This window comes from Ceratosolen solmsi, unplaced genomic scaffold (genome assembly GCF_000503995.2).
Source record: "Ceratosolen solmsi marchali unplaced genomic scaffold, CerSol_1.0 scaffold6, whole genome shotgun sequence".
NCBI lineage: Eukaryota > Metazoa > Arthropoda > Insecta > Hymenoptera > Agaonidae > Ceratosolen > Ceratosolen solmsi.
The window spans coordinates 12,461,228-12,478,228 of record NW_011948414.1 but is presented as its reverse complement, the minus strand read 5'-3'; the positions used below and the strand labels follow the sequence as shown (position 1 = coordinate 12,478,228).

The 17,001-nt window shown below is 21.3% G+C and overlaps 1 protein-coding gene across 1 annotated transcript in view; it reads left to right on the top strand.

Moving 5' to 3' along the window:
• LOC105368115 (Histone gene-specific Epigenetic Repressor in late S phase) overlaps nt 1–17,001 on the top strand; it is a 45,747-nt gene that overhangs the window by 11,526 nt on the left and 17,220 nt on the right. Inside the window, exons 3-4 of the mRNA XM_011507031.1 lie at nt 118–251; nt 1,251–1,380. Of these exons, the coding sequence (XP_011505333.1) occupies nt 118–251; nt 1,251–1,380 (264 nt within the window). The remainder of the gene's footprint in view (nt 1–117; nt 252–1,250; nt 1,381–17,001) is intronic.

Here is a 17,001-nt window from a genome sequence, read left to right as displayed (position 1 = left end):
TATAATAATAACAAATATATTTTATTAGATTTTTTATAAGTAAATTCAAAAGTGTCCAAATATTTCTTTTGAAATATTACAAACACCGTAAATTATATATTAATTTATTTGTTTCAGGTGTTTATGTAAATCAAACTCGATCTACTCATCATGAAGGATTCTGTAGTATTGCTGGAATGCAGTACAGAATATGTTCTACTAGCCACACACAAACTGCTGCAACAGCGGTTGCTACAGAGCTACACGATCAGGTATAATAATCGTTGAATTTCTCTTTTTTGTGAAATGAATTGTTCATATAGAAATGTATTATAAGAGTACATTAAAAAATATTTTCTATTTCTTTATATTTTTTCAATATTATGTAAAAAATAAAAATTTTAATAATGAATCATTGGATTCTAATATTTAAAATAATGTATTTATAAATTCCATTGATAAAAATGCTTTAAAATAATTCTCAAGGCCATATGAAATATCGATATTTTTTATGAAGATCAATATCGATTAAATATAAAATTAAAATTACGATTGTGATTAAGCTGAGATTTCAATATTTATGAATTTTTAAAAAATTTTCTGGATTTTATATTTATATTAGTGCAAATATTATGCTTTTAAAAATTGACGAATATTTAATATTCTTAAATATTCAATGTTTTCAATGTGTACGTATGTAAGTATCATTTTTAATTGGGTAAGTTAGATGTCATTTAATATTTTATAATTATGAGACATTACTTATAAACATTGATATCTTTTAATCAAATATTCCATTTTTATACAATTTTATTTTTATTACAAGTCTAACGTTGAATACTTGAAATATATGTTGGTTATATATGGAAGGCTAACTTTATTTTAACTTTATCAATAAACTAATAAATATAATAGTTGATTACATTTAGCACTCCGTATCTCGATATAAATAAATTAAAATTTGAATAAGTGATAACAAATTTGAAAATTCTAGAAGTACATTACTTGTTATTTATATGTTAAGAAATGAAAAAATGAAAAAATGAATTTTCTTTTCCTTAATGTTTTGTATATTTAAAATTAGTACTAAAATCATTAATGAAATATTTTAAAGATAATAAGATAAAAAATTTATAAATTTTCGTTGTTAATTTTGAAGGGAATTCAGCTTAAGCTATTGTTGTAGTATTTGAAGTGACAGATAACATGTTTCGATGTTTACATGTAGGTTCTTCTCCGGTACCAGTAAGGGAATATAACTTTTTTTGCAGAAGGAGCAACCGTGCAAATCTTACACTCCGCTTGGAGCGCTTTCGTCGATGCAACCACCTGGTTCACAAGGAAATCATTCGAATATGTCACCGCGAAGGCACTCTGCTTTCTCAGCACCACATCAACATGGTAAGTTAAATATGCTTTATTTTAAATATGTTTTTTTAAATATGATTAAATATAAATGACAATGATCTTAAATGGATGTACACTGTGAATATTGTAAAAATTATGGTATGAAGCTATCTGATTATTATCTTTCTTTTAATGGTAAATTATTTTCTTAAAACTAGAAACAATTATTGATAATAACATAAAATTCTAATATTTTATGTATAATATACGAATTAAAAAAATTAATAAAGTATATTTGTCGATGCAGTTTGTACGTATTTTCAAATATACATCATAATACGTATAAACAAAAAAAAAATAAAATAAAATATCCAGCTTTTATAATGTAACGAAGGTAAGTTTTCAAGAATTAAATCGAAAAATTAATATACATGCATAAACGGATTTTTTTATTTTAAATTTGAAACATGATTTCTATTTATAAAGAAATTATTCTAAATAAGACATTTTAAGTATGGACGTAGAAAGATAAAAGAGAACATTTTTCAATTTATTAATTTATTTATTAATACATCTGTGATAGAAGAGTGCGTTCTATAAACTTCTAGAATATGACTGCACATAAATATAAAAATAATAAAAATAAAATGTTTTATTTTTAATCAATATTATTTAAAATGTTAATTACATTTTTTAAAATGTACATTTGAAATTATCAAGTACATTCTTAAATCTACAATAAAATCTACAATAAAATGAAACATAATTTAGTTAAACATAATATAATCAAGTATCAAACATAATTTAATATTTGATTTATCAATATCAGTTATATCATAAAATAACTGTGATTCCTATAAAGTTACTTAATTTAATTGAAATATTAATATTTATATCTGTAAATTTTAATGAATATATATTAAATATAATTACTGTTACATAATTGCAATTATTACTATTCATTTAATATGAAGTTATAAAAATTTCATATATAAATAGTTTTTATATAAGTTGTTTTAATTATATAAAGGATAATAGTTTACAAGTTGTTATGGACTCTTTTTATTAAATTTAATATTTACTATTTTATATTAATATTTATGTACTAATTTAGAAAGGATTGGTTTATGAAACGCATACATAACTATAAAGAAAATATTGTTATATAATTTTTCATTTTTATTATTTATAATAAATATTATATAGCTAAAAATTTTGTTAGCGAATTTTGTAATATAATTCATATTTTATATAAATAGAGAACAAAATTTAAGATTTATTAAAAAATAATTTCTTACAAACTAATTTCTATCCTCATTAATTTATTTTGTATCATTTTTAAAACCTGTGAAAGATTTTTAAACTGAATTTATAATAATGCATTTTTAGTTTGTATTTATAATTATATTGTTTAAATATTGAAACTTATAATACGAGAATAATAAAATATATTATATAAAAATGCATTTTGAACGCTCTGAAGATTTTGAAATCACTATAGTTTATATAATAGTGTTTTTATTGAACTAAATAATAAGTTATATTTTTGGTACTTTGTTACTAATTTTTGTGTTACTTTGTTGGTACTTTCTTATTAATCCGTAATAAAATTAATACATAAAACTCGTGATAAAATAAAGATAATATAAAGTTTAACGAGAAATTATAACCTTTGTATGTAAATAATTTATGTAAATATGGCTAAACGCTTGAAAACAACAAAGATGTTAAAAATAAAAATAATCGGTATGCATGATTTAGATTCATGAACGTGAACATTAGAAATATCATAAATATTATAAAAGTATTAGAAGTAGTAGGAATATTATAAAATTTCAAAAAATTAAATCGATCTTTAATAATAAAACCGCGTGTTCGTGGTTCGAATTTTTTTTGTCCTTTTGATAGTGATCAGTGGAAATAGACAGAGAGCAAAATAAAAAATGTATTTATATACTTGAAATTTGTATCTATATTATTATTATTGATATAAATATAATATTTAAATAATTGATAATTTTGCATGTTAAATATAAATTGCCAAATTTTCCTGCAAGAAAATAGATACCAATATGTACTATATTTTTATAAACAATAGTATTACTACATTACATTTTCAAAACATATAATATAATTTTTTATATTAAATGTAATTCACAACTATGATTTGCACTAGATGAAATGTTCTGTATGAATTTCGTATTGAAATTGACACCCATTTCAGAGTTAATAAGGAATATACCTCCGTTACACGTGCTTCAAATTGATACACTCTTTACTTTCGTTCATTTCGTTGCTACAGTTTATCTCCTTTCCCCACTTATACTCTTTCTCTGTTATATATTTTTTTGGGAACGCATTCCTTCTCCCCATGTTTGAACGGCGTCGGCGCACTGTGGATAAATTACGAAGCGGTTCATCGGCACTGCAATCGCAACTACGCAGTGAACGTTTGTCCGTTGTCGTTTATTGTGTTCGAGACCGAGAACATTGTTTAAGCATCTGTTGTTCGTTGGACTTCTTTGGGAATCGCGAAAAAATCGCAATTGCGAGTCGCTATCCTCCAACCTTCAGGTACAAATGTTATCGGTTTTTCGATATTTATAAGTGCTCGGCATTAAGTTTGCGAAACCCGTTTGTGCTATTCTTACTTTCATCTGAATGCACACTGACATCACTTCTATTCTTTTTTTAAACGCAAGAGGTGTGCATTTTATGGACTCTACTTCTTTAATTTTCAACCGCATGCGTTTTGCAATAGGTACAAACAGGGTTTAAAGTGGAATAGTAGCTACTAATTATCTCTATACATAAATATATAGACTTTTACTAAGCATGTATGAGTTGTGTAATGAAAAAATATATTATATAAATATGGAAGAGGTCTCTAGAATAAACCTAAATATTGACCGGAAAATTTATGGACAACGGCAACCTTCTCGAAGCTTCCTTTTTTAGCCGTCATCGTCGACAGTAACAGCGACGGTATCTAAGTTAGCCCTGGCACATGTTTATTAATATTTAAATATATACACTCGGTATTTAGTGCAAAAAACGTAATCTATGGCATTTTTTAGATAAACGTCTTGATTTATGTTTTCTTACTAAGAGACAATAAAAAAATTTATTTAAATTAAAATGATTTTGATAAGATTTCATTTTAGTAATGCACTATATTATGTATATTGATATGTTAATCACTGTCTATTATATAAAATTTCCGTTATTAATTTAATAAAGTATAATATGCATTTAATACTAAAATTATACAAACACGTTTATCAAATACATGAACATTTTTAATTTATATAGAATAAGTTAATTTTAACATTATATTTGATATAATAAAGTACGTTAATAAAGTATTGTTTTTTGAACTTCAAGAGTTTGTTTTTGATTATGTATTCAGTTTGATAAGAACTGTAAATGAAATTTATAATAGTATTTTTATGTATATAATTACCCCTTTTTTAGTTTAAAAATGAACAATTTTTATATTAAAAAAAAAGAATTGATAAATTAAAACTGGGATTCATAACAGTTTATTTTTATATAAATATATCAATAACCGAAAATACTAATTGCAATTATAATTTAAAATAGAGATAGAAGAATGGAAGATGATGTAAAACGTCTTTCATTATATTATAATTAAATGCTTAATAATTTAATTTTTATTATGTCAACAATATTTTGAAAAGATTTCTTCAAAACTATCATATTTGTGCTTATAAATAAATTAAATCTTAAATATATTTCGATTTACTATTTTCCATGTATTTCTTATCAAAAACTTCCTTTTATTATTATTTTTTTTCTTTAGTTTGTAATAGTTTAAATGTCTTAATACTGCAATTAATTGTGTTTCATGACTATTACGCTTAATGTAAATAAGGAATTTTAATTTATTTTAATTTTGTTCAAATTTATCAATGAAATCACAATTGAAATCATATATCAATATCAATATACTTTTAAAATGTAGTTCTGTAAAATATTAAATAAAATGATATTAAGTAAAATGATTAATGATTAATGATTCTTTTTTTTAATGTTAAGATGTTATATGTTGTTAATAGTATATATCTAATTTGAAATGTAAATTTATTCTTCAGAAAATTAAATTGTTAATTTATAATTTATGAAACAAAGTAATTTATATTCTAGCTAGAATTTAAATTGAAACGGTATTTTATTGGAAAAAGCTTTACATGATACTACGATATGCATGACTAAATTATCGTAACATTAATTTAATTTAGTGTTGAAGTGAAATAGAGTGATATATTTGACTAAATCTTCCATAACAAATTCTGTAATTAAACCTTTTTAAACACTATAAATTAAGATTATTACATAAATTTATTAATCAAAATAGCAAATATCGAATTAAAATATATTTTATATAAATATAAATAATATGGTTTGTTAAGTTTTATATCTATTTATTGACACTTACGCTTAAGATTATTAAATAAAATAAGCTATAATTTATAGTTAAATATATCTTATTAGTTTTATAAAATTGTAAAATAATATTGATTTGTTTTAATAATATAATAACGTTATACTTAATGCGTTAATTTTCTTTAATACGATAGAACATTGATTTTCTTTTCTTCAACTTAGTTCTCTTAAAAGTATTGGTTTACTTATAAATGAGTATCTTAACGGAAAAACATTGCCTTTTTACTATACATTTATTCTATTAATATTTACGTATGAATATTTGAAGGAATTAGAACAAATTGCGTTTACAGATTGAAAGATAGTTGAAATTCAACCTTAATTGTTTTGTTCAGTTTTCAAATGTATATTGTGTTATTTATTGAGTATTATAAATATTTTATTTAATTCCTCAATCATAATAAGATAAAAGTAAAAGTAAGGTAGTAGTATTATGTATATGAAATTGCGTATCATCAATGTATAAATGAGATAAATGTCTATGATATGAGTGGAATAGAATTTTTTATTTGATTCAGTTCTACTATACAAATGGCTGAATATACATTGTTAAATAGTTTTTAAAACAGTAGAGAGTCTATTTCATTTATGTATATACATTATACATTGTAAGTTTCAAATATAAATTGGATTTGATACTTACATTTTCTTGCAATATAATAATGAATATTTTGTTTTAGATTATAATCAGTTTATCACCATTTAATATTAATTTCAAGTAAGACGATGTTGCAATGAATCCTATTATAGCTAATAAGCTTTTAAATTTAATAAAAAAAATATATGTAAGTTGATTCATAATTGTAGCTTTTAAATACTAATTTTTTTTTAATATTGGCGAAGGTTCAAAATGTAGATGGTAAAATATTTGAAAGAAGGTTTTTTCGAAAAGGATTTAAAAATTCGTTTTCATATTATATTATATCTATTCTTAACGAATTTCTTCTAAGATGGATATTGACCGATAAAACGACGAGTGTGCATATAATGAGATTTAATATTGTATTGCATATTCTTATTAATTTTTTTTATTTTAAACAAAATCTTACATTAACGATCCCAACATGTTATTTTCGTAAATAGTTATAGTTGAGTACTATTATGCAGTAGTGGTGATATTTTTTGTTTTTCCGTTATTACAAATAAAGAAATTATATTATTCATTAATGACAACAAAATGTTTAAAACAGCTGGTGATATTTGTGTGCCAATAATTTACAGTGCGAAAAAGTATACATATTTAAATATTTAGTCTAAAAACAAATTTGACTCCATATGCTAGAAGCATATTTTTTTAATCGCGTGTTACGTTAAAAAACATTAAGACCGAATATCTGTTCTTTTTACGAAGAGTTGATTTTTTCAACCAAAATTAATTAAATAACTGACTGATTCCGATATATGGCAGGTATAAAAATTTAAAAATTAATAAATATATAAAAACATGAGATTATCGTAATTTTTTAAAGTTGACAAATTACTAATTTCGACCTTCTCGGATTATTGTGATTATATGGATGAATCAACAATCCACCGAAATACAATGCCTACTGGTAACACTGATTTTTATAGCTGTGAAGACGTCAATTAAATTAATGATTTATCTTCATAAAATTTCATAAGAATATATAAGTAAGCCAAGTATCTACAGATAATATATATGCAAGGCCGTCCTATGAATATGGGTAGAAATATAGTTTAATTTGTGACAACAGGGAACATATCGCAGTGAATGACCCAAGGTGTCTATGTCTCTAATTATTATTTTAAATACAATGTAAATAAGTAGGTTATTGACAAATTTGTTCGTAAGTGCAACAGCTGATAGTATGGTATCACACTGATATAGTCGATAGTGCACTAGTATCCTTAATAGTCGAGATTGTTATGAACTTGTGTATATTTTTGTGAAATAAAGTGCACAAGTAAGTAAAAAAATGAATTATGAACTTTATGTGTTAAGTAAAATATGTAATGAAATGCAAGGCTTTTTGGTGGATTTAGATTTTACTACGTACCAATTTTTAAATGGAAATGCCTGATTAAATATATAAATATGCTGTTAATTATGCGTTGATTTTTATTTGACCAGTTTTGTACATTACAGAAAAATGGCCCATTAACTTATGCATAACTTTTTTTATGCGTGATATTTGATTAAATAGATTAAAGTGAGTATTAATTGAATGTATGATGATTTATACTATTTCTATTTATTTTCCAAGTTTTCTAAGTTGCAGTTTTTTAAATAAAAAATGTGTAGTATAAAATTCTATTATACAAAGATGGCTGGATTTTCTGTTTATGAAAATCTTATTATATTATTATATCTAGGTAACTAGTATATTATTAACAAAAAGTTTGTACATTATTAAGGTTTAAATCTACAAATCTGTAGCTATGACTGTTTCACATCGTTTTAAATAAGAAGAAAACATTATAGTTTTGTACAACTCTTAACATATATAGTGCATTCCATATTGAGAATTACGCACAACACTACTATTAAAAAAGATATTTTCAAAGGTCGATATAGCAAAAGTGTCAAAAATAGCAATTATTACTCTAAACTAGTTAAAACTGTGAACATAATATTTGACTATGGTAATGCTTTATAAAGCATCATCGTTTCGGTGATTAAATTTTGCATATGCATACATTAAACATTTTTTATTACTTTGACTGATGAATAGCCACTTATGAAATGCTAAGAAACGATATTTAACTGTTAAAAACAGAGAAGATTAAATGCTGAGATATTTTAGGTGTATTAAAAATAACTTTTTAGGTTATACTGAAAACAAAAAGAAACTAATCTAGCTAAAAAGTTACGAAACTTTTTATTACATAGTAATTTATTGTAGATAGTTGAAAAAAGAGAAAACTTAGAAATATGATAATTCTGAGATTTTACACAAAAACTAAACTACTGTATAGCATAAATAGAACGTGATTTAGCAATTTAGATATTCAGTACAAGATATGAATTCAATTATATTTTTAAATTATAAGTAATTTTACGTATCCAAGATCAAAGAATAACTAAGAAGTTATCATATCAATTGCAGTCAGCTTTATTAAAATCTTTTTAAATATATATGATAACAAAAAAAATTTATTCTGCGATGTATAATGATTATAGAAACTAGACACACTATTCATCAACTTACGTTCATCTGCGCAAAATAAAAATATATTTGGCGGTTGCATTAGGAAGATTTAAAGAATTATCAATGCTTCTAGAATATGCATAATTTGTTTATTTTATGCGTTAGTTTAAATTTATTCCTACTATTGCTATACAAAGTTTGTATAAACATCATGGTAAAAATTAAAGCGGGAATTTGAGGCTGTGAATAATAATAGGGTTCAAATTTAACCACATTATAAATATGTAAATTATTTTATGAGTACTTCAATTATATTGTTAATTGTATTGATTAAATAAAATCGGCATTAAATTAAGAAATAAAAGGTAGTTTTCTAATTTAACCCAATGATAAGATCCATTCATTTTAACATATACAAAATAATTTAACTTAATTAAATACTTATAATATTTAAAAAATATATATTAAAATAATAAATCTACATCACCTTCCAACATTCCTTACACATATTATGGCTATTCATTTGAATATTTTAATAAAGTCGTGCATTTGTTCATTCGGATTATTTTCTTATACTTAACAAATATAAACCGATCGTCCTAAATTAATATTCAAAATTTTCACTAAATTAATAAAATTATTTATTTATTTACATTACAATAATAAAATGTATTACATATGTACTGATAAGAGTGAAATTAACAATAACTCCTTTAGTAAGAACCATTATACTTTAAGCAAATCGTTTTTTTAGTTCCATACAAATGATTTTTTTAACCGAGTGAAAATTGAAAGTAATACATATTTCCCTAAAAAATATTTTAATTATTATTTATTGAAATAAAGTTTATATTTATAATTATACCACTATTTATGATCCTGTGATTTATGTATTTATGGTTTATTCCATAAAACGCGACAATTATGTTATTAATGGACTTCTTACAAGGATCAAATCAAAGGTTAAATATTAGTTTTTTATTATTTTATTTTGTAATCATTTTGTTGTCCACCAAACACTGTGTTAAATTTAAAATTATTGTAATTATTTATATCTTAACTACCCTTGAGTGGAGTAACATCCAGTTTCTGTAATTTCTTATTTAAATAATTTTTTAATAATAAACATATGTCAATAATTGTAACACATTTATTTTATGCAAATATTCAAGTATTATTTGTATATTTTTAATTACATTTGAATGTTTACAATCTATAATTCTCATAAGTGATTTACCTGGATATTTTTTATATTTTTATATTTAATTTTGTATATTTTCAAAGTAACTTCGTTTAAAAAATTTCATTTTCTACAAAATATTATTGCTTTATATCTTTATATATGTATAATATATATATATATATATATTATAATGAATTATGTGAGAAGGTAAGTAAGTTTTCAATTAAGGTTGATAATAATAAAATATTATTATATACTGTACTTATACTAACAATATTTAATATATAATTATTAATTGATTCATTAGATTTTATTTTCTAGGCAAGAGTATAAATTAAATGATTTCAAACAAAATTTGAATTATTTTCAAATATATTTTATGTTGTGTTTTAAACTTTGGTAGGATTTGAAAAATAACCATACTCGAAAAGTAATGAATCTTTTGAACTTGGACAGGACAACCAATTAATTTCTCTTATCTATTTCAATTAATTTAATACTTTTATAAATTGGGATATAGTGCAACATGAATATATGCATACGTGTGAATATATTGATTTAATAAACCAGTATAAGTGTTAAATATGTATGAAATAAAAAATATGTACGAAGTATTAAAAATTAAGAAAAATTTAGAAACCACTATATTTCATTTAAATGTAATTAAAATATATATAAATGAAATATGCTTATTAATGAATTTAATTAATTAAATAGTTCATAAATTATAAATAAAAATATGGATAGACATATATAGTTTATGATCCATTGTTTAAAGAATTAAATCGATTTTAAATTTTACTATCTCCATCATTATAATTATGTATATATATATATATATATATATATATATCTTAATCCTTAGCCTATAAATAGAATACAGTTATTTAATATAAAAAATAGTTGGATTAATTTTAAAAAATTTACGTAGTACTTCTTATAAAGAAAGATTTTATGTATTGAAACTATTTTAAATTAAAAAATTCAAGTTCCACATGGTGAAACTTTTTATAAATATTACGTTTAATATTTGTAATACAAATATTTGTAATACATTATATTCAATTAATATGCATACAAACATAAATTCCATTTTGTGCTATAATTTGATTTTATTTTGTCGGTGTAGCTATATTTAATTATGTGTTTCTTGTCTAATGAAAAATCCATTGATGTTAAAAATATATTGAGGTAGTAAAGTATATTCAGGTAGTAAAATAATCTAATATTTATTTGTTATTCTATTGATATGTTTAGTTTTTAAATTATTAGATTTATTTAATAAAATATAAAGAATTTTTGAAATTCTTAACGTAAAGTTCATATAAAAATTTTAATTATATATTTATAAAACTGGTGTTTAATACTTATTCTAAAAGCATTTTTTATAACAAGTATTATAATAAAATTAATTCATAATGTAGCTTAAACAGTTTAAACTTGCTATTTTTTCAATATTAAGATAAAGCAAAAGTATGACAGTCAGGATCAATTTATATGTATTAGCATTTCTGAATTTCTTTGAAATATTGTATCTTTATAAATAATATACGATATACTATCTAAAATAAAAACATATTAAGTAATATTGATATTAACAATTATAATTTTGTGCTAAACTATACTATACATGTAACATGTTATTGCATATAGTGTGTTTTATACATAATATAAAAATTATACTTGAAAATTTTCGAAGCTTTTTGTAGTATTAATAATAGTACTATATCGAATTTAAATAAGTACAAAAAATATAGGGTTACATTCTGAAAATGTATGGTGTTTCTATTAAAATATAGCATGTATGTATGCTTTCTAACTAAATTTTATGTAACATTGCTATATACGTATATAGTTATATTAATGATTTCAATACGCAAATATAAAAAGTTATAATTATGCACAGGAAGCCTTTATTTATTTATAAAAGATCAATACACTGTTCTAATTATAAAATTATAATACTTTTTTATGTAGGTGATGTTATTCATCATGTGGCACCTAACACATTTATATAGGGTACAATTTTTATAAAATTGGTGAAATGCCAAATTTACGGGTGTAGACAATTAACATTACCAACTCCGATTTTAACTAAATCTTAAAAATTTATTTTAGATATTTATTCATATAATTTGTGATCGATTAAATGATTTTAAAAAGATAACAATATAACAATGTAGGATATTTAAACGGTAAAGAAAACGGTAGAATCTGTAGTTAGTTAGGTAGTAATGATAATTTTTATGCTTTACTAAAATGATATACACATTTTTTTACAAAAATGACAAATGTGTAATTCTACAATTAACTAAATTAGTAATAATTATTATTTTATAAACAAGTTTATATACTAGAATTATATACTGAAATTATCATAAAAAAGTAAGTACATTGAATATTAGTTCAGAAATTATATTGTTACAGAGGATATTTTATTTAATTAATATTTTTTTTTAGCTCTAATAGTAATGAAATGAGTTTTAAACAGAATTTAAAAAATTCCGAGGATATAATTACAAAAATAGAATTAATCAAATTGAAAAATTATTAAATCAATAGTTTATTTTTATATATAAAAGTTTTATCCTAAAGCGATTAAAACGCTTTTTGAAATCATGCAATTGATAAATAAACTGATTGTATAAGAATTACTGCTTATCTCTTTGCAATTGTAATCCGATACATTTACTTAAAAAAATTAGACGCCTCTATGTGAAGATATTATATTTTTTCCGCAAATAATCCAATACAAATTCGTTACTACTAGCGAAATACTTGTGCTAAAATCTTGATATAATTCTTTCGATCACTGCATAAATTATATTTTTATATAATGTATAGTACACACGATGATTTTATTAGCTCATTTGTTCTAAAATCTGTATTTATTTAAAAAAATAATTACGTTTCATAATTTTAAAATTTTCATTTATTTATTTCTCTTTACTTGTACAAAATAAATAAATAAATAAATAAATATATATATATATATATATATTCAAAGTACAATATAAAACTATCTTCGTTTGTATTTATATTTTCAAATGACATTTGAACATTGATTATATATCTGCAATGATTAAGCACGTTATTAATATATGCACTACATACATCGAGTTTGTAATAATTTTATCGATAGAAAAAATGAAATTTTCAATGTACTCTTTAATAAGTATAATTTTGCCAGTTTACCTATACTAAAGAATAAATAAAAACATTCATAAATAGACCATATATTTTTGAAAAATATTTTACATTTTAGTAATCGTATCAACGATACGGTTAATAATTTATTTGATATCGATATCAGTTTTATAGGATCAACGCAATTTTGTACAAGATGATACAAAAAAATACATAAAAAATAAGAAAATAAAAAGTATTTTAATTTAACGCGAAAATCATTTAAATAAAATTATCATTAATACCAATAGCACAAACAATTTAATGCTCTCATTTATTTATTCATCTTTTTAATTAATATATAAATCTACAGTTGTAACTTACGCTGTTAAATTAATGTGAAAAATATGGTTATTTATATCGTATAATTTTGGTAATCTTCTTTTATAAAAAAAAATACGCTAAATGCATTTCTCTAATGGTTTTCATTTTTATGATTTAAAGATAATTATCCGTAATAATAATTGTCATTTTATTGATTTTATATTATATTAAAGATAATTTTATTCTATTAACTTTTTTGTTAAATTAAAAAATTTTCTTTTATTTTTATACATATCATCGATATTTTTATTTTCTCATCCGAAATTATGTTGATGTATTTCTTTACTATGTAGACTTAAATTAAGCTATAAATGATGAATTTAAAAAGAGTGAACAATTTATAATACTATTCACTGTGTAAATAAAAGTACACACTTTAGTAATGATTGATATCCTTTATAAAAAAAAATTAATTTTTATTGTTTGTTAAGCTGGTTTGATAAATTTTCTTTTTATATTAGTCATATAATATGTGAATCATATTTTTTTAAGCATTGTGATAGATCAGCTAGCAATATAATATTAGCAATTTAATTCAAATTAGTATGTAGTAATCCAATGCTTTCTATTAATTCAGATTTTGCATATAAACATTTTTTAATTTTTTTTTAATCTACTTTATTGTACTTTTTTAATGTGCGTATTGATTATATACATTTTTGAATGACAATAATTCAGTATAATTTATTGTTCATTTATTTAATTAAGTACAATATATATATATATATATATATATAGCTCAATTTTAAGTTTATTTTCAAAATAACAATATATTTCTAAATTATTCCAAATTATTTATTACGGTTTAACATGCATTAGTTTATAGTTTCAGTAATATTTCTAATTATTAAATACAAATCACACTGTATTATTGTATTTATTTTGAACTATATTAAAAGTAAGTTTGATTTCAATCAAATGAATAGTTTTTACCTATGTAACGTAAATTATTTAACATACTGATTCTAAAAATTTAACAAATGCCATATAAACAATTTTTTAAATTATAAATTAATATATATTTTGCATTACTTATTCATAATCATAATATAAAAATACAAAATAGATAGAAAAAAACTATGAAATTATTGAGTAATTTTTTTTTTTTTTTTAAATGAAAGTTTAAAGAAAAAAAGTGAAATATTTCCATAACTACAATTTATATTTAATCGAACTTATAATTAAATTAATTTAAACAGAATTATAAATTTTGTTTTTTATATATAAGAAGTTGTAATTATTTTCTAATTCTTAAGTTATTTATACTATCATTAAAAACTATACTGTTTTGTAATTATCATGATAATTATTATTTGAAAAATATTATTTACGTTCAATTATATTACAATTTTTTTAAAATTTAATTTAAATATCTGCTTTGTGTAAAATTATAAAATTTTAATAATGTTACTACTAGTTCCTAACATAATATAAAATACTAATAAAAATATTTTCTCTTAAATCCTAATGATTTAATTCTACTATAAACCGATTATGATTAATAAAACAATATTTGTTTACTATCAGTTTATTGAACGTGATGCGATCAAAATAAAGATAGTAAAGAAAAAACTAAATTGATATTTAGTTGATTTTGTGACATGTAATAATGAAATAAAAAAATTGAATTAAAATAATTTATTAAGTATTTGGTAGATAATTAAGTTTTCGATTTTTTAACAAAATTAAATTTGTTTAAATTTTAATTAATTCCAAAAATTAATATTATATAATACTAAATGTACGATGTCAGTTAATTATATAAATGAGATTTCATTATATCCTTCAATTAATTCATCTAATATATCAATTAATCATCTAAAATCATAATTATATTTTGAAAATTCCATCAAAAATGTATTAAATTTCATAAACAATTTATTGCTACTTTTGAAAAAAATTTAAAAATTATGTTACATTTGAAGATAGTAGATTTAATTATGATTTAGAACGAATATAAATAAAATTAGATAACACGTATAAAATCTAATTAACAGATTAATTATTTCAATCTATATTAATATTATATTTTAAATATACTAATGGAAGATAGGAATAAATTTAATTATCCATATATCAATATATTATCTATATATTTTTTAATATTGTTTTATATATTATATATAATTATTATAATATTATATATATTTTAATATTGGGTTTGTAATCTTTTTAAATACATAGAGCATGGAGATTTACTGCTGCTCGCCCAATATGATTTACATTTCTGTGTCTTCTAATTAAAAGGGAATGTTTTGTCTGATTTTCAATTGTTTAAATATAAATATGTTTAACCTCTTGCTAGTATTTTTGACGCTTGGTAGCTTGTAGCGTTGTAGAATAGAAGCGTATTCCGGTAACGATATTGTTTCTGCAATAGAAAGTGGATAATACATCCGTTCTACTTCTATCTTTGTAGAAAATGAATTATTAAGAAAGTAAAGAATTTTTATGTATAATATAGATAAAATATAATTTGTAAATGATTATAATTATTGTAAATAATTAGAAACTAATGCTATTTGAACATTGGGAAAAGGTTGTTTATATAGGCATTTTAAAAAAATCAATAATATATGAGATTACTTTTATATAATATCAAAATTATAGAATAATGGTTAAAATTATATAAGCTACAGTATTTATGACTCATAAAACACATAATACACATAAAACATAGAAATACATAATTATTATTTGCTGAGTGGTTTTTATGTATTTATCGAAGATGTAGGATATAGTTTAATTTTCAAACAAATGTATTATATTTGTGTATTTCTTATATTATATTCACAGTGTTTATATATTCCTTCTATTTAATTTATTATATTTCTGTATTTATTATTTGGTATTATTATATCTATATATTGTTTGTATTTTATATTTTATATTTAAATATATAATTGTGACATAATTAATTTTTTTTAAATTGAAATAATTCTTTTTGAAGTGCAAGCACCATACATTTTTGTCTTTTCGAGAGTTATTCACGAGAATTCTATTATCTTCACTTTAAATAAAACGGAAAAATTGCAACACTTGTAGCCCTAACAGAAATATAATTTTATCCATTGTACTTCTAATCAATTCTAATCAATTCATCCTCATTCTAATTCTATTGATATTTCCAGATCAATAAATAATTTTTTTATGACGCTGCATAGGAGTAAAAATGAATTAATAGAAAAATTATTCTTTCATGGTCTCCTTCTATAACTTCTTCATTTGATTTTTTATTTTAGTATGTTGTATATTATATCCTAGATTGAATGTTTCATATCATTTTTGTTATTTAGGATTTTATATATAATTTTGAATATTACAATAGTTAATATAATTAGTATAATTTTATATTCAAAAACTTGTTAGACAAAGTAAAGAAAATAGATAGTATAGGATTCTTTC